The sequence below is a fragment of the Taeniopygia guttata genome, chromosome 1A, assembly GCF_048771995.1.
Source record: "Taeniopygia guttata chromosome 1A, bTaeGut7.mat, whole genome shotgun sequence".
Lineage (NCBI taxonomy): Eukaryota > Metazoa > Chordata > Aves > Passeriformes > Estrildidae > Taeniopygia > Taeniopygia guttata.
In genome coordinates this window covers 49,563,008-49,582,541 of record NC_133025.1, presented here as the reverse complement: position 1 = coordinate 49,582,541, position 19,534 = coordinate 49,563,008, and the positions used below count along the sequence as shown (strand labels likewise).

The window sequence follows — 19,534 nt, the reverse complement described above, 5'->3', positions numbered from 1 at the left end:
GCCTCCTGATCAGATGCTCAAATGCTTGCAAACTCCCAGAGCAAGGGAGGCAGAGGGATAGTGGCTGTTGCCAGGAGAGCAGCAGGCTTCCTGCTAGACCTGTACACAGTACAGGGCGGGGAAAGAAAAAAACCCAGGCCCCAAACAAAGACGCTTTCTTGCATCATGTGTGCACATTTGCCATCTGCTGCTGCATCCAGTGCATTGCTGTGGACGTGAAGAAAGGTCTGCTGGTCTCTTCAGCTGATTAACTTGTTCATATGGCCAGGGGCAGCTGTCTGCATTGCAGACCTCAGCAAAACAACTGCACCAATGATTTAGAATTTAATACGGGTATGGTGATAAATTGTCCTCAAAAAGACACAGCTAGAGTGCAGTATCTCGTACTGAGTGAGTAGAGGCTTCTTACAGGATGAGACTAGGAGGGAAGTTACAATAGCATTTACAGGAAAGTAACCATTTCCCTCACATACAGTGCTAGTGGTATTACATCACTGCAGCAGATAACCAAAACCAAGCAGGTGCTCATCCTGAACATGGCACCTTCTCTTCTACAGGACTCCAAAGCACTTTACACTTCACCACCCCCAGCACTTGGCCACTGTGATACCCTGTGCAAGTACACAAGTAGCCACAGGATGGGACCAGAAGAATACACTGCTAACAAGCTGCACCAGGAACAAAGCAAGTGGTTTGGCTGCTAAGTGCTGTTAAAAGAGACAGGAGCTAAGCAATACATCACTTTCTAACACCCAGATACCATCAGATTTTTTGGCTTCACCAAAATCTTTTACCTTCCTGAAGAAAAGGACCCCAGAAAACCATAAACTTAAGTCTCTACAGAACCCTGGAGGGAAGGCTTATGCTCAGAGGCCAGTGAGGGAGAGAGTCAAGTTGGACAGGGCTTTGAGCAACTTCATCTAGTGAAAGATGTCCCAGACCATGGCAGGGGTGCTGCACTAGATGATCTTTAATGGTCCATCCTGAGACAAACCATCCTACCATTCTATGATTTTCAGTCACTAAGGAAGCCATGGTCACCCAGCTGGGCACACCATTCAGCAGGTGACAGCGATGCTCTCTCCAGAAATGCAGCTCTCAACCAGAAATAAAGTTCTCTCAGGGCAGAGATTTCCCACCCTCCCCATTTTCTGTCTGACCCCTCCTTACCTTCATAGCAGTCCCGCACCGTGCCAAAGTAAACATAGTACTGGTCATTGGTGAAGAACAGGAGACTGAGCCATGAGTCAAAGGCATAAATGGGCACAATGAAGAGGATCCGAACGATGTAGCGCTGTTCATTTGGGCAGCTGTAGCAGCGGAGATGCATGTAGATCTGAGAGACAGAGAGGGGAGACCAGGATCAGCGGTATATGGAGCAGAGAGGAGAAAGAACAGGAGAGTCAACTGGGCCAGGAAAAACAAACTCAGTAAATCACCTCTCGATTGCCTCCAGCAGCCTCAAGATGATGAACATAAAAGAAAAGATAAATCACTGTTATCATATGGCATTGATATAGCAACCCTTGGTTTGCAGACAGGGGGAAGGAGAGGGAAGAGAAAAGGAAGGCATTTCTAATCTAGTTTCTTATAGGGAATTGATTTATTTTGACATCACCTTGCCCACATTCTTTTTGTTCACACCTTTTTTCCCAGTCATCAGTTCTACATTCCTGCTATCCTCTTTTAAGTACCTAAGATTCATAACACTGTTCTTCTCTGAAAAGGGAAGGTGCACACACTTTTTGTGAACACTCACTCTTTTGGCTGTTTTGGATGCTTCTTGAGACTTTCACTTGAAACAACCTAAGAGAGCCCTTTACAGCACATCTGCTCAAAAATTCTGCACATGGGTGATAGCACAGCCACAAAGGGTCAGCCATCAAGGGAGCACTGAGCTCATGCAGTGTGCTCAAAAGAACCACACAGTTTGTTCTGTCTGACTGCACACATGCCAATCCCTGTAAGTCACTGGCTGGGGGGAGTACAGCATCCCCACCCTTCCCGCTCCCACCACTCACAGTTCCTTAGCCATCATTAAATCCCAGGCCTAAGATGCTTTTTTACAGAATACCCACCTCCACGAAAAGGTATTGACCACAAGCACACCCTGAAGATGAGCACACCCCCAGTAATGCCCTAATAACACAGGGTAGAGCTTCAGCACAATTTGTAGGTACACTCTCTTGACCACGAAGTCAGGAGAGGCAAGGCCTCTGTACAGCAATTCTCACTGAACTGCTGTCCCAGCTACTGGAATTAGTAACAACCAGCTGATTACATATGTGCCTCACCACTGACTGATTCTGCTGCCTGAAGAGGTACAAGCATTTGTTTGAAGCTTCACCCTGCATTTTGGGGTGCTGTGAGGATTCTCCAGAGACTGAAAAAACATATACTAACAATCCCATGTAAGGGAGGGGGGCTTATGTCTCCCCAGCTGTCTGTTGCTTGTTCCTCCCTGGCCAAAACTGACTGAAGGGCTCAAAAATACTTCTGTTTCCTTTCGCTATGAAGTGGTCAAAAATACTTCCAATTCCTCTTCTTAACCCATGAGAAGCTCACAAAAAGCTCATTTCCTGAGGAGAACAGGTTGAAAATACGCTAACAAACCTTAGAGATATTTTTGCCTTGCGACAATCCCAGTGACACATCTCATCCAGCACACAGACAGCTGACACCAGAGTTCAGATGACTCCAAGCTTTGCCCTTGGGATGTCAAAAGAGCCCAGCGATCCATGTGCCTAGGAGAGCACAGGACCTGCCGCTGTGTAAGGGGACAACAGCGCATTTCAATCAATAGGTCTCCCTGGCACTGACCTCCATGGGTTTCTTCAGAGAAGGGCATTAATGCCTAACTGTGCAATGTTATAAGCAGAGGAAAATTTCCTCCTACCCTCAGCAGGTGATCAATTTGACAGGAGGATCTATTGCACTTGTAATTGTTACCCAAGCTGGTGAAACTGCAGGTGTTATTCATCTGTGACTAATCCATTTTTTACCTTCACTAGCCCCTGTACTCCATCAATAGGCTGTACTTTTCTACATTCTAGTCATCACTCTGGAATCTACAATCCAACAGGTAAAAAACATGGGTTGACAAATAACAGGGCTTCTGTTTCCCCACTGTATTTTTCAGTTCACATGACAACTGCATGAAAGAGAGGTACAGAACAGGATGCAAGGTTTAGCTTATTCAGGCTCCCAGGACACCTGCCTCAGAGAGAGGGGAGGAGGAAAAATTAAAATGAAACATTTCCTGCTACTCCTTTCCGCAGCAGAGCTCAGCCTGTGGAATCCACTGGCACAGGAGATCAAAGGAGGAATGTCAAACAACAGGTGACTAGGATCTTTTAGCTAACAGCTGACACAATTTAAAAAATGGCAATATTCAGCTAAAGTCCTGTGAAAGGATGACCTAAGATAACACACCTTTCTGCAAACCTTCAAGAGATGGCCAAATGTTTTACACCTGCTAGTTTTAAAGAGTGTGCTTCCTCTCCATTCACACATGGAAATGGTCTCTTCTTCATGTGAGGAAAAGGAAAGAATGAGAAGTACAAGTGACAGGGTTTTACCTGATGGCAGGTGATGAGCAAAGCTGTCCATACAAAGAAACCTGAGATAGCCTGAGCAGCAGTGGTCATGAGGAATATTGGCTGCTCCACAGCCGTGGGGCTGCCATCCTCTGGCACCCAGGAGAAGTTAGGAGCCACAGCTGGAGTGGTGGCAGCTGACCCCAGTCTGGGGGCTGCAGTGACATCAGTCATCATAATCATGGTGCCTTTTGGTGTGAGGTTCCAGTTGGGATTGCTAAAGAGCTGCCCACGGGCCAAGACCTGTCAGGGAAGAGAACCACAAAGCAATTGAACACAGCTGAAAGGAGTCAGGAATGTAATAGAACTTTGCATCTCTCACATGCCTTCTACCAGGCTGCTTGCATGCTTTGTGAACAGGACCTGGGTAAGTCTGACACTGCCACCCCTCGAGATGTAACAGATCATGTGGTACTCAAGAACCTCTGACAACCCCCCAGAGACCATAAAATCTGGCCACTGCCATCATCACCATCCTTCTGCAATAAAAATATATAAGATGAATATAACATTCACCAGAGATCACAGAATCATAGAATGGTTTGGGTTGGAAAGGACCTTAAAGACCATCTAGTTCCAAGCCCTGTGCTATGGGCCAGGGACTCCTTCCACCACGTTGCTCAAGAGACAAACCTGACCCTCTGCACTTCGAAGGATGGAGCATCCATAAGTCCTCTGGGCAACCTGTGCCACTATCTCACCTCTCTCACAGCAAAGAATTTCTTCCTAATATTTAATTTAACCTACTCTCAGTTTAAAGCCATTTCCCATAGTCCCATCACTACACACCCTTGTAAAAAGATCAGAAGGAAGTATCTAAACCATTCCTACTGGAAGACGACAGGCACACCTAAGTTAACATCTCTATTTTCCATAAGGGTACAGGCTATTCTGCTGTTTCTTAGTGTCATGGTTAGCCTGCCAAGCAGCAACAAGCAACAAGAATATGTGCCACAGTGTTCCTGCACAGAAAGGGAGCAGGGGGAAAAATATTCTAATTCCTCCAGCCAGCAATGCCCACCTCTCCTACAGCCATGCTGAAAACCATACTCAGCCCAAAGCATTGAAGGATATGCACTGAAAGCTCTTCTCACTTTGACAGTGTGAACAGCATGAAAGTCATGCTTTTATCAAAATTTGTTTGACATAATACATTTAGCCAGCCTGTTATTAATGTTACTAACTTAGCATTGTTTTCTATATGATGTGAATTTAACCTGACTGGCTTTTAGAAGACAGCTGACAGATAAAAAACACATACCAAACACAAGAATATGCAAGATTTCAAAACAGCATGACCCTTGGCCATTTCCTGGCTAAAAAGCTATGTTCTTTCAATGGAACAAATTCTTGAAGGTCTAAGATCTAAAGTAGCTATTATTTTCAATTTGGTCATAAGCAGACTCTAGTGTGACCTCTGGATTGTAGGAAGATAATCCACTTAAACCAAAATCACAAGCAGGCAGCCATTGGTTCTATCCATAAGAAGAGCTGCTTCTGATGTGCCTATCAAAGGGAACAGCATCATATTGCCTTCTTCTGATAACCTCCTAATATTCTTCAGAAGAACAATTCCATAAAAGCTCAAGTCACTGCTCTTACACAGGCCTTTATGATCAGTGGATGGAAAGGGCTTTAGAAAGGCCAATGATCCACCGCCAGAGCTTACAGCTGCACCAGGGAAGGACACATTTGTCATCTACTGACAGGTTGCTACAGAACACAAAAGAGAATATATGTTCACAGAGGAACTGCCCCAGCCCTGCTCCACCTGAAATCACAGCACAAACTAGGGAACAGCTACCCAACAAAAGCAGAGTGCCAGTAGCAAGTCCTTTCCACATGCACACTAAGGCACAAAAATGGCCCCTTTAGCACAGACTTTTCCAAAACACACACTCGTATCACTGGTGTGCAGCAGTCTGATGTTACCTTATGTCACACTCCACCTCCTTTCTTCCATGGGGGAAAAAGAAAAGTCCTGGGAAATACCCAGATTTGTTTAAGCATATCTTATAGGCGAAGCTGCATGAGTGTGTGCTTTAATTTACAAACTAATCCTCAAACTTGGCTTTTCTTTCTTCTTTCCAATATTTCCCTGCTCTGAGGTACAGCTTTCCATCACTGCATATACAGTAGGATAATTCCTTTCCAGTCCTAATCTGTACAGAAATGTAATCTAAGTTTTGAGCTTCTAAGCATACACACACACACATTTCATCATCTGTACTGTATCTAAAAATTTGGAGAGATGGAGGCTGGGTGGAGATGTCACAAGTCAACAAGGCTTTTATTGCTTTTAAAAGAAAGCGATTTCTACCCAAGTAACTCCTGAAGTAACTGAATATGCACAGTGCTGAGAGTGCTTCCACAAAGCTCAAGAAGGGCACATCTAAAATGAAATCAGAGCAGATGCACCTGTGGTTAACCTAGCTCTAAATAAAGTCCAGCCAGCTGCAGTCCTGCACATCCCAGTGCACTTTGTGAGCTATGCAAGACAGAAAGCTGCTAAGCCCTTCCAAAAGTTCATGGGGGAGAGGATCTGTACAGCAGACCACACGTGCCAGGAGAAACAGGACCGGGACCTCCACACTCTAGCTAATCGAGCCACATCAGCAGCAGAGATCCAAAGGCAGCAGCAGTAACATCAAGAGAACTGAGGATCTGAAAGGAGATTCTTTCTTTCAGACTGTGTCTCTGCACTCATTTTAAAATAAGTGAAATCAGCAAAAAGTGATCAACAAGCATTTTGTCATTACAGGGGTTATGTATTCATAAGCAAGGTCAGTCATAAATTGAAGTTGTGTATGTAATCTTAACACTGCCCCCTCGTGATTATACATCAACAGACATTAATTAGAGGATTGTACATCATTCTTCACCTAATCCCCTTCAAATCACAGTCATTGAAATTAATAACTTTTCCCACCAATGTGTTCTAAAAGAAAATATACAAACTCTCTCACAAAACAGGGTTTACATACCCTACCCAAACTCCAAACCACCTCACCCATGAGCACTCAGGGTTACCCCTGAAGACAGCATTTTATTTCCTTGACACCTTTTATTGATTCTATACATCAGTTTGCAGTTCATTCTCCTTGCTAGTGAAACACAAAGGAATCTCCAAAATCCACAAAAATAACATAAGCCTTACAAATTACCCCTTCTAATCTTCTCAAGTCCCACACATCAAAGCTACAGTGACAGATATAAGTAGTGCACAAGGCTGTTGTTATGAAATTCTAGTGTATGCAAGAAGCTGAAGCTCTAAGAGCAATTCCAGTCTATACTTAAGAAACAGGTAATGGCACAGATGACTGGAGCATTAACTAGGAAAGTGGATTTCAGCTCATTCACTACCACCAGCTCAGTCTGCTAGCTCCTCTTCTGCTTTTTTAAAAACAGCATTGTGAGGGTGGGCTGCGGCAACTTGTCTCAACAGGCTTTGCTTCTGAGATGTCTCTTCCCACTGTGCAACAGGACACAAGCCCAGAAATGCTCAGAAAAGGTAGTGCTGGGAAAATTGTCACAACAAAAATACTGCCTTGATGAACTACAGATCCAGTACATTGGTATCAGCAGCTTCCCTCTTAGCTGACACTGTGAATGTGTTTTGACATTTATTTCTTGGACACCCACCTCCATCACAGCCCAAGCGAGTGCCACAACACACTTTCCTGCTTACTGTCAGGACTGGGTAAAAAGGTACTTCCCAACAGCCATAAAGCTATTCTCTATTCACCTCCATCACCTCCTGGCTGTGATCTCTTTCCTGGTGCTCCTCCCAGCTGGCTGTATTTCTCTGTTGTTTCTTGTGCATTTTAAGCTCCCTGGGACAACCATCTTTTTGTTCTCTGCTCATACAATTCCCAGCACTGCAAGGTACCAAACCACGAGGAAAGCACTTGACATTACCATATGTCAAATTAGGGGCATTTGGAAAATCTAATTGCCAATGTAATACAAACCAATCTAATGTATAATAAATTTTGAAGCATTTCTTGCTCTTCTGCCATATCCTGTTTTCTCTGCCCACCTGTTTCATCATTCTTTTCAGTTCAAGGAAGAGTAAAGTTCCTTGCACACTTATTCTCCCTCTCTGGAGAGCTCTCCTAAACATATCAAAGGAAAATATTTCAACACTTCTAAATTTCACTCTTGGTGCTTTCCCCATCTCCAAGTAACTACCTTGCTCCCCCCGGAGGTAACCTGCAACATAACAGGACCACAACAGAGACACAGGAAAAGCACCAACTTTGCAAACTGGAAACAAGCACACATAAAAGTACATCTACATAAACACACAGGACTTTTGGATGCAGGTTACATGTATTCCAGGGTGGCCACAAGAAATTTGGATCAGAGCTAGTATCATTCTTCTACACGGGTTACAGGAGTTTCTGGCAGTGCTGAGGTCTATATACAACCACTTCCCAATATGGAAGGTAGGGATCACACCCCCATCCCCTACAAGCTGTCACCTATTCCTGCCCAGATGTCATTACGAGTTATGTGTGTTAGAGCAAGACAAGGCATTGCACTGGCAGGGCATTAGCTTAAACACCAAACTAGTACCTCTTACACTTACCTAACACATCTTCTGAAAACACTTCAGGAGTACTGGGGGGACTCTCAATGCAAGGAAGGAAAAAGAAAATAAAACAAAGCCTGTGCTATTTCTATCAAGATAACTATCCTGATAAAAACCCAGAGATGAAGAACACTGTTACAAATAATCTTGATAGAGAAGAAGCTCCAAATGGCATGGGGACCAGTTCTCTTAATGACACCACACAGATGTAAAGTAGCAGGGATGTGTCCACATGGCCTGCATCCACAGAAAAACCAGCAAACTAATTCTGCATCAGGAGCAGATTGCCAGTCCTGTATCTTTTGGAAACAGAGATCTCCCATCTCCAACATTAGCATGGCAGCTTCTGCTGAAAATAAACTCAAAACAGACAGGACGTGGCAAAAGTGAAAGCAAAAAACTTCACTTTTGGCTTGCATAAAGGCATGGGAAATGTTACCACTGAGGAGGAGCTATTTCTACATAAACAAACATAAATATGAAAACCTCATTTCTGACGCAACAAAAGTGGTGTAAGAGGAGGAAAGAAAGGTTCAGGCATAGTCCTTCAGTTCCATGGGGTACATCTGAATATTCAACCACAATCTACTAAAGGAGGAGGTGTTTGCCTGCTCTGAGCAAGACCTACCCCAGTGCCAACAGGAAAAGAACCCCAAATGAAAGGACTCGGAAGGTGTTCACTCCCAACTGCAAACGCAATCTGTGTTTTTAAAATAGATCATCTCATCCAAGGCTGAAAGTATTTAATTTCTCAACTGCTGAGTGAGCAAAGAATGATACACAAAGCTATCCCATGAAAGAGTCTTAATAGCTAAGCCTCTTTCTGCTGTACAAGGCACAAACCAAAAAAACCACACAACCTGGCTGCAAGGTTCTCCTGGAGAGCTATGAGACAAGACAATGTTCTTCCTTAAAACCTACTCCATGCTTACAGTGCTTTAAATATCCACCATACAGAACTTTGTTAAAATACCACAAAAGCATTTTCCATTCCCATCAAATTCTTATTTCTTCAAGAGATTCTCCATTAAATTATCTTTATTCTGGATCCAAAATGGCCAATACAGAAGTGTCATGCAGTAGATAAATCAGAGCCTGAACATTCTGCATTTATTATGACACAAGCAAGAGTGCTATACTAGTGAAAGCAGCAGCTTAATGTTTTTGACAATGTGCCCTAGACTTACAAGGATCACAAGACAAAATGGTTCAATATTTATTTTAGACCATTTTAATTATACCAATGCCTAGAATTGCCAACTGGGAGCAGCTCTTTCTATTGTGCTAGGTATATATGATAAATAATTAATCTAAGGTGTTTTCAACACCCAAAGGGATGGCATAACCAGCTGAAATGGCAAAAGAGAGGAAAAGGAGCAGCAGATAGGACAAAATAGCACTACACAGTAAGAGAGTGACTGGCACAGCTGAAATCAGTGATACCAATCCAGGAAAAATCAAATGCTTTTACATTTATTACTTCCTAAATTGCTTTTGCTCTCTGGGGTGGCATCTAGTTTACTTAGCTATGAGACATGAAAAGGTCCCAACAGGGCATTTTTAAGGTCTCCAGCAGCACTCCCAAAACAATCAGAGTTACGTATGTGACCTGGCATGCAATTTTAACCAGTACAATTCCTTTACATTTTAGTGCTCATGCTGGGCAAAGCTTTCTTAAGTTCAAGTCTGTAAAAGTCACCCCACAAGACACACCTGACACACAGACACACATGGGTAACTCTGAACACACATGAGCAATGCTGTGCTCAGTCACAAGACAGGCACTCACCAGACTCACAAACACACGCAGTGCTTGCATCTGCAGCTGCTGCACCCCGTGTCAGCTTAACGTGCTTGTCTGTCTGCACAACAAGTGCAGATCCAAATGCAGTTCTCCTCAGTTATTTCCTTAGAGGAGTGAGCAGTCTGAAGAGATGCCCCAGTCACAATTTCACAGCTGTCGGTACAGTCAGTGGAACAAGGGGAAAGTGTCACTGGGACAGAAGACCAGTAGGGTCAGCAAGAGTGGAGCAGGTAGCCATCAGCTCAGAAGCAGGAGGTAGAGGAGTCAGGCACCTAAGGCAGACCAAGCCACATGGCAAGGTACACACCCACTAAGCCATACTCAAGAGATGATCTGATGCCTACATACACATAAGACTGCACTGTACACACAAACAATTTAACCTTCAACAAGGTTACACCCTATGTACCTCATTTTAGGGAAACTAAATTCTGAGAATAACACAAAAATCTTCTGCACTTGCAGCTCATACAGTCCCCACCCATTTTGCTAGCCTATAGTCACCCTAAAAGAAGCTTCCCCTCCCCATGCACCCATTAAAAAACTCAGAATCAACAACAAAACCCTTTTACCCTGAGCCATGCACTCTTCTTTCCAGAGTTTTGTTCTGCTCTATTAATTTCTGTTGTCTCACTGTATTTGCACAGCCCTCCTCCCCCCATCCTCCTCCTCTTTTTTTTTTTTTTTTTTTTTGTAGACTGACCCACATTGTGATAGGTCAATATCTAACATCCAGTCCCTTTTTTGGAAGGAGATAGGAAAAAGAGAGAAGAGGGAGGGAGAGGAGGAGAAGGGATGTTCCCCAACCTTCTCTCCTTTGAGAACAGGATGAAACACACTTGGGCCATGCACTGCATCCCTCTCCCATCCTCTCAACAGCCCAACTCCACACAAACCAGGCAAGCCCTCTGCTCCCACGGGAGAAACACAGAAAGAGTGTAAAGATATTCTGCAACTGGCAGAGGGGAAAGAGGCAAGAAGAAAAAAGGATGTGTTGTAAACAGTTGCGTCCCACATGACAGAGGATGTTTGTATTTCATTTTCCAAACTCTCAAGAACAAAGTCAAATCAGCACTTATTCCACCACCACCTGCATTCATTGTTTCCCACCACTGAGAGCCAAGACAGGGTAGACAACAGTTTTAAAATTACCACAGGATATACAGTTTCTTTAAGAAGAATCAGAACTCAGACTCTACAGCAACATGGAAAATTACTGAACTTGTAGCAGTCACACACAAAGGAACTTTTTCTAACACATTAGAGTATACTTTTCCACCCAGAAGATGACACATAGAATCTATCAGATCCATACTTCAATTTAGCAAGTAAATGAGCTGAAAGAACCCAGACATCACAGGTCTAGGCAACTGTGCAGTGGTGCATATGAGGGCAATGGCACATCTGATTTCCCCAGCAATCATTCTCTGATGCAGACATGTAGCAGTGATGAACGCTGCAGGAGTAAAATCTGTGATTCTCAACAAAGCAAAGCCACATTCACTATAAAAGTCATTTTGTTATTGCTGCAGTAACAACTGATTGGCTTGTGTTTGTTTGAAATTTGTTGCTCTTTTTTTTTTCCCCTCTAAACCTCTGGACATAGCATACAAACACCCTTCCCTAATTCCCCAAAACCATTAACTTCTAAATTCATTGCTCCTATCTAACATTAGTCCCTCCACACTTTTCTCCTGCCCCGCTACTTCATCAGGAAAAATAAAAATACTACAGAGGCAAAGTTCTGAAAGTCGAATTAGGACTTTTGTATTCCTAGACTCACAGGAGTCTCTTTATACCAAAAGCCATCAGCAGCCATGCATCTCTCTATACAGAAAAAAATTACACCAAGCATCAACCGGATGCTTCAACTCAATGTTTTCAGATCCTCTGACATTAAATTATGCAGTGGCATGAAGTTACTTGACAGGGAATTTGTATTAATGACTTTTGACTTAAGCCTCTTGTAAAATCAGTGCCATCACAAAGTCATTGGGAGGGGGGAAAGGAAGTCTGTAGTCAGGAGAGTTTGGAGAAGGAGAGAAGTCACTCCCAGCTAACAGCTTCACCCACCACTAACCAGTCTTTCATAACGAAACACCCAAGGAAGAGACAAGATATGATGAGCCATAAAGAGAAATTCCCTCGCTTCTAACCTGCCTCTTGAGGTGACTGACTTGTCTATGTTCATTTCAAGTAACCTGGACAGAGACACAGCTACATTACCGCTGCTGAGGCTGTATCTGTGTTGGAGATAACCAGGCAGCTGCAGGCTCACAAGCAATCAGCTCAGCAGCCTCCAGCAGCATCCATGTCATGTTCTGCAGCCTAAGGAGGGAACGCTGGGTCAGCAAGGTCAGCTTTTAAGGTATTATCTCATCTCCTTCTTGAAGCCTCACTGCTGCACTATGTAACATGTTGCAGTCATTTCCTTTGCTGAATCAGAAGGATTTTTTTTTTTTTTTACTAGCAAATTAATCGGTGGCCACATGTACATAATATCCAGGCAGAGATGGATGCTCTGGGGCTAGACACAAAAAATGTGAGGCTGTGACACCAACTCTCTATGCTCTTGGTCACTCTTCGTTATACAACATCCTTGAATAGCTGATCCTCTCAGTATCATCAGACTCCCAGGCACTGTGACTGTAAGATAATATTAGCACATTCCCATCCTTCCAATACAGAGACAGACTTGAGGGTGGGGAGACAAATATTCAGGTACTGTATGGGTTAATACTGAAGGCAGAATGTCAGTTATTTCCCCTTCCAGGTTCCTGTGAATTATGCCCCTCGGTTGCTATAAAGACCTGGTCAAACCCAGATATAGCACAGTTCCTGAGCAGCTTGCCTATACACTGTATTTTACCTGGACACAGCTTGCCCTGTTGCCTTCCCAGATATGTTACTTACACCATCAGAAACAAAAAACCCCATGGAGGCTGACCTGATTTTTAAAGAGAGAACCTGGCTATGAGCAAGTACTCCAGCCCCCACCTCTTCTTAGAACAGAGAGACTCTGTGGTGAGACTCCTGGAGGGTGATTGCAACTCACAGCTTTATGTGGCAGAATTTCACTTCCAAAACTTTCCTGGGGAATTGCTGCTCTGAAAATAAGTCCAGTTGTCCTCCCCAGAAGTTGTCCATACAGGGAAAAAAATAAAAAGTAAAAAAAAAAACCACCCAGAAAAAAATGGGGGAGGGGAAAAAGAAGAAAAAATTACCCCAAATCCCTTACTACAAGGGTGTTTTCAGTTCAAGCACTGTAATATTTTACAGTTATTTTAGCTGTTTCAATCTATCTTATCACAGTGTCAAACTGCTTTCGGAGTCCCAAGCGTTCTGGTGGGGTGTGATGTTTTGACAGGAAACCGCTCTTCCACCACAAGAAAGCAAACCCCAGTGAGTCTGGGAAGAAGCGAGAGCAGAACACAACAGACACAGCACTCCAAGCGAACAGCTGGGCAAGCCAGCACACAAAACTCCAGCCCAGTGCTATTCTCTTCAGCACCTCAAATTTCCAGGGCCTTGACAAGCACAATCAATCACAAACTCTAAAGTAGAGAAGAGCTTCTGCCCACAGCCAGAGCTGTTCAATAACACCCAGCTGCTTTGTTACACGGGCAGCCAGCAGCAGGCGTGTGCTAGAAAACTCAACCGTACAAAGGTTGAATGCAATTTCTCTCTGAGGTTGTGCTATCCTCTTCATATTGCAGACAGACCAACCTGTACATTCACTGCTGCTTTCCTTGGTTTCCTCAATTTTAGGCTGGAAACACTGAGAAAATGAGTCATAGCAATGGCACTTCAGAATCAAAAAGTCTGATTTGAAACTTCATGTTTTACTTCATTCAATACAACACTGGATTCTTGAAGCAGCTAGAACCTAAACAACAATCTCCTGAGGAATTCACTGCTTCTACCAGACATTGCTGCAAGGGCTCAAAGATATGCTTGGAGCTTCGAGAAAATGAAACAGGCACTTCTGCTAGAAGAAGCAGGTAACTATTTATCTCCCTCAATGTAAACATAAACCAATTAAAAATGAAACCAAAACAGGAAGAGAGAAGGAATGAAGGGTAAATTCCTCAGATGGAAATTAAAAGGTTGTCATCTTACACCAAAACATGATTATTAGATGTTTTAGTTTATGCAGCAGTAGAATTGAGTAGCAAAAGGGACCAGCTTTTTTGAGGGGGAAGGAGGTGTTTTAAAAGTTATTTTGTGCGAGGGAAAAAAACCCACCCACCCCTCCTTCCTTTATCCATGGAAGAAAAGAACCCTAGTCCCACAACCACAAAAGCTCACCTCCCAGCCTGCTACCAGCAAACAGGCAAAGAAGCTGACAGAAAACAAGGCAGATTTCTAGCTGGATTCTGTCAAATGGTTAGAGACCAGACAGCTCAGAAAGCTTCTGTTATGCCAAACCAGCCAGTCACACTGAACCTCATTTTCTGACCAGTTTATCTAAGAACCTTCCCCTTTTGACTGCCACGTGTCCTGAGGAGACAGACAAACTGAAGTCCAAAAGGTGCCCAGTGTTTGGGAGTGGTTGGCTCATTCCCTTGCTCCACATCTCCAAAACACAATCTGTTCAGTGCTCTGAACTGATTGTAGAGACCTGAGCAGATCACAAAGAAAAACATCTGCCCACACCACCAAGCTGGTCAGACATGCTGACTTCACTAGTAAAGCTGCCCAATCATTTTGCAGCAAGACCAAATCACTGCTGCTCCAGATGCACAGACACCCACCTGCTGCTTCCATGACACCTCGGGTTTACAGCACAACTGTACCAATGACAGTTAATATGGCTAATGACCTAAAAACCTGCTCCCCTTGACCAGAGCGGCTTTGAAGCCCATTTTCTTGGGGACAATGATGAAAAGAAAGCCTGAAGCAGGCCTTTCTGAAATACTTCCACCATAAGAAAAGGTCTGGCAAAACCCCTAGTGTTTACCAACATCCTAAAAAGCATGAGAGTTTATTTTTTTGCCAACAGTATCACACAAATACAAACCTTTAGTATTAGAAACCTGAATAACACAAACATTTCTAGAGAAGTCTGTGCTCTCTTTTAGGGAGGCTGCTAAGCTCTTAGACCAAAGGGTAACGTCCAGCAACACAAGTTCAAAGGCACAGTTAACTGCTGTATTAAAATAGCCAAATCTTTGTTAGTGGGATGTATGCCCTATTACATTTTCATTGATTTTTTTTTCTTTTTCTGCAGGATAGGAAAGCCATTTCTATCCACCCTATTAGTCTTTGCTCTATTATTGATCAATGTCTTCTATTTTTATCTTTACAGAGGTAAACAGTCTTCTCTCTGGGGAAACCTGTCTTTATGTCTTCAATAATTACTCCTGTTCAAGCTCCTTACATGGCAAGAACAATTTGAAACTTCTGTAAGCAGGAGCCATCTTCACTATTTCCCGTAGATTTCCCACTCCTCCTCCTCCACCCACTCTTGACAGCTTCAGAATGTTCCAGGCAGCTTTCATAGGGCTGTCCCTGAAATCACTCTAGTCCCTTTCCACAATTCATCAGAACTCAGTCACGCACACATTCTTCCAAAGCCCTCTTTCTACTACACACTGCAGCTGCCAAGGCTGAATTTAGCCCTTACAGGGCAATTGAGATTTCGAGACACCATGAGCATCTGAACAAGACCCACCACAACTCACCTGCAGTGCAAGAGAACACAGGCACAGTAACAGCCTCCTCGCACACCTACCACACCAGCACATGCACGAGGCGCCTGTCAGTCCATCCAGTCCGAACCAAAGGAAACCCAGCAAACACAAACCCGGTGCCCATCGCGTTACTGCAGTCTACTAAGCTGCCAGCCCACCCAGGACCAGACACAAACGTGCAGACAGGGACACGCACCCAACGGCACCAAAGAGCGTGACAGCACCGGGGAACGAGGGGGCTGCGCTGGTGTGCATGCACAGGGAGAGCGAACAGCTGCAGCAAGGACAGGTTTCGGGGAAGGAGGGAGAGGAGGGCTGCACTGGGAGGCTGCACTGGGAGGCTGTGGGTAGAGGCGGGGGTGCGCGGTGTGTGCGCTGGTCTGGAGGCCATGCGGGAGGGATGTGCGCGGAGGGGGAATGGCGGGGGCAGCCCTGAGGAGGAGGGGGCGCACACCGCGGGGGTAAACGGGGCGGGGGGCTGAGTGGGGACGCGGGGAGCGGCGCAGGTCACGCCGGGGAACGGGAGGAGGAACTGCGAGGGAGCGGGAACAGCGACCACACCGGGCCGACGTGGGGCGCAAGGTGAGCTGGTGGGCGCCTCAACGAGCCACCCCCGCGCCAGCGCGGCTGCTCCGGCCCGGCCCGGCCCACTCGCTCGCAGCCGCCCCCGCCACGTCTTACCATGCAGCGGGCGGGCGGGAGCGGCCCAGCCCGGTGGGGCGAGGAGGGGTCGGGTCGGGCCCTGCCCGCTGCCCCGCGGGCGGCGCCGGCACCGGCGCGGGGGCGCGGAGGCCTCAGGAGCCCATGGCGACGCCGGGCCCGGCCCGGCCCTCCCTCCGCGCATGCGCACGGCACTGCGCACCGCCCACTGCCCGCGGGGGAGGGGGAGCAGGGTGACGTCACCGCTCCTCTCTTAAAGGGGCAGCGCCGCCGGGGCGGGTGAGGCGGTGTTCTTCCGCAGCCGGGCGGGGCCTGCTCGCCCGGCCGGCCAAAGGCAGTGCCGGCCTCAGGAACAGCCTCCCCCCGGCACATTTCCCCCTAACCCCGAGTGAAGCAAACACACGGAGAAGTGTTGGAAAGCAAAGCCGTGCCTCCACTCAAGTCCGAACAAGGCACTCGGAGTTCTAAAAAAAAAAAAAAAAAAAAAAAAAAAAAAGCGAAGGAAGAAAGGAAGCAAACGCACCACACCCTAGAACGTTTAATAGGACTGTGTTAGCAAAAGGAGGCGACATCCTACCCGCGATAGAGTTGATGGTTTTCTCCTTTTCTCCTGCTGCATTAGAAGTCCCCTTGCCCATCTTGAATCAGACATGGAGCTCCTACCACACATGCCCCAAAGTGGCAGCGTATTCCCGCTCTGTCCCAGGCCAGAACTCCTGCCCAAAATACCCCCATAGCCCCCGGACCCTGCCAGATCACAGCTCTGCTGCCTCCACCACGCTGCAGGGATGGCGGTGTTGTTTTATACACAGGAAACGTTCCCCTTTCTCACAGAAAACAGGATTTACAACAGAAAAAGTCCAGTTTCATTCTGATCCAGCAAAAGCACACTCAAAATGGAGGCAGGGCAACTGCAGGATAGAGGTAATTGCAGAATACCACACAGCCCTGGATAGTTCCCATACCCCTTCTTCTTCCCGTCCTTTCTACACTCATCCCTGGAGCTGGAAGACCCACGCAGCAGGGAAACAAAGGAACAGCTCTTCCTGGCCAGCTGGCAGAGAACAGGCTTGGAAATTTGAAAAGTCACCAAGATCCACCATTTATTCTCAGCAGGTGTTTCTGAAAATAAGTTTCAAGGGTTTGACAGAGCCTGGAAGAAACAGGCCTCTCATCAGGATAATGCAGGGATGTGTAACTATAGGAGCAGCGATTTAGAAATAAATCAGTATTAAAATTTAGTATTTTACTGCCAGACTGGTCAGACAACCAAAGGAGAAGAAACCCAAACAAACCACACCACCACAGACACTAAAGCAGCAGCTGCCACATCACAGAGTTCAGTCTGCTTGCATCAGGCACTGTGCTGTTGTCAAGTGCTCCGTGCCCCTCTCCTTCAGGACTTAAGTTTGAAGAAAGCAAAAACCACAAAATCCAGGGTCCACCTCTGTCGAAGTCAGCGCACACCCAAAGCCAAGGGTGTGGAAAGGCCCATCCCTCTCTCCTCCTCGAGGCCAGACACATGGGATGCCAGAGGCTCAGATCCAGGAACCAAGAGATCCTGAATCAGATTTCACATAACTCTGCCTGTTCCAAGGCTGCAACTGCAGAGATCAGCTCAGGTTTATTTTTAGGCACTCCAGTCCTGTGCCTTTTTTTCCAGTAATTCTGATCAAACTTGTTCCTGGAATTCAGAAACAGATTCAGCTGCAAGACCATGCCTCCTGTGATTTAAGATGTGACTCCCAGCAAAGATGCCAGGGCCATTAAAGGAAGAAATGACAGATGCTGGTGTCACTTTATCATTTTCTACTTTATTACTTCAAATTAACAACCACGATAAAGCTCAAAAAAGTCCAATATTTACACAGGAAAAAAGTACAAAATCCCCCCCAAAGTTCTTCAGGTTTTTTTTTTGTTTTTTTAAATTACAAAGTAATAAAAAGTTTTGCTCTTTAATTAAAAAAAAGAGAGAGACAGTAAGAGGGGTAAATAAATTAGGAAAAAAACAGGGAGGAAAAATAAAGTGTTAAATAGAAAGGGTAAAAACAAACAAAACAAAGACTAACCCCACCCTCCCCGCCCTGCCAACAACCCATCGGCTCCACACTACAGTGACAGTGTGTCTGCTACAGGCCATAGGTCGCAGTGGTGATCATTGTGTTTCAAAGCCCCAAGTGCCACAAAGCAGCTTGAGTATTCCTAAATTATATTTAAAAACAACTAAAGTGGGGGGGGAAGAGGGGGGGGAGACGGGTGGGAGAGGGCAGGAGGGGATTGTGCATGTATTGGTGGATCTTACTTGGGGTTGCATGAGGAGAGAGCAAGAACCATCGCTCTGAAAGAACTCCAAACTCCAATTTCTGTGCGCCCCTCTCTTCTCCTCAAGTCCCACACTCTCTCCGCAGGAATTAAAACAAGTTTTAATTAAAAAATAAAAATAGAAAAACACGCACAGCCAGACGAAAAAAAAAAAAAGACCCCACTGCAGGGATGAGAAGTATATTTCTCCCTGTATGTCAGCTCCAACAATCCCATCCTCCATGGGACCAGGTGCCTCTCCAAAGAGATCCCTCAGTGTGTGAGGACCAGTTGGATCAGGGAAAGCTGGCACTTCTCCCAACAGCCGAAAAAGAAACCGCAGAGAAGCCACCCAAAGAAAGGAAGCCCGAGTCAATGATTAGGCTGTTGCCACAATTCCCCTCACAGCTTAAAATGTGTTTAATGCTTGAGAAAATAAATTCTGTTATAATAATAAAAATCAGAATTCTACCATCAAGTGTGGCTGGAATCTGATTCCCTCCTGGCCCACAAGGCTCCTGAAAAGAACAAAACAAAAAATACAAAAAAAAAACCTCCCCCACCCACCACCAATCCCTGCCCTCAGAAAAAAAGGAGAGCAAAGTTTAAATTTATATGGCTAGAAACCATATTATTTGAAAACAACATTAAAAAGAAAAATTCAAGCAGGAGAGGATAGCCAAGAAGAAGGAGAAAAGAAAAAAACAAAACAGAGAAATCAAAACCAGGAGCAGAGAGTCAGGAGAGGGAACTGAGGGTAGCCAGTGGGGGCAGCGATAGGGGCTGGGGAGCAGCACAGGCGTTCCCACATGGCTCCCACGTCCTCGACAGTTCCTCGGAGGCGCTCACACCAGGGACAGGTGGCCCTCTGGAAACGGCTCACACC

The 19,534-nt window shown here is 45.4% G+C and overlaps 1 protein-coding gene across 2 annotated transcripts in view; it reads right to left on the bottom strand.

Moving 5' to 3' along the window:
• TMEM184B (transmembrane protein 184B) overlaps nucleotides 1-16,558 on the bottom strand; it is a 30,935-nt gene extending 14,377 nt beyond the window's left edge. For both annotated transcript variants that reach the window (XM_012569229.5, XM_002198748.7), the window contains exons 1-3: nucleotides 16,369-16,558; nucleotides 3,579-3,839; nucleotides 1,171-1,336 (exon numbers count right to left, since the gene is read on the bottom strand). In XM_012569229.5, the coding sequence (XP_012424683.1) occupies nucleotides 1,171-1,336; nucleotides 3,579-3,839; nucleotides 16,369-16,371 (430 nt within the window). In that variant the 5' untranslated portion in view covers nucleotides 16,372-16,558. The remainder of the gene's footprint in view (nucleotides 1-1,170; nucleotides 1,337-3,578; nucleotides 3,840-16,368) is intronic.
• Nucleotides 16,559-19,534: the final 2,976 nt, after the last annotated feature.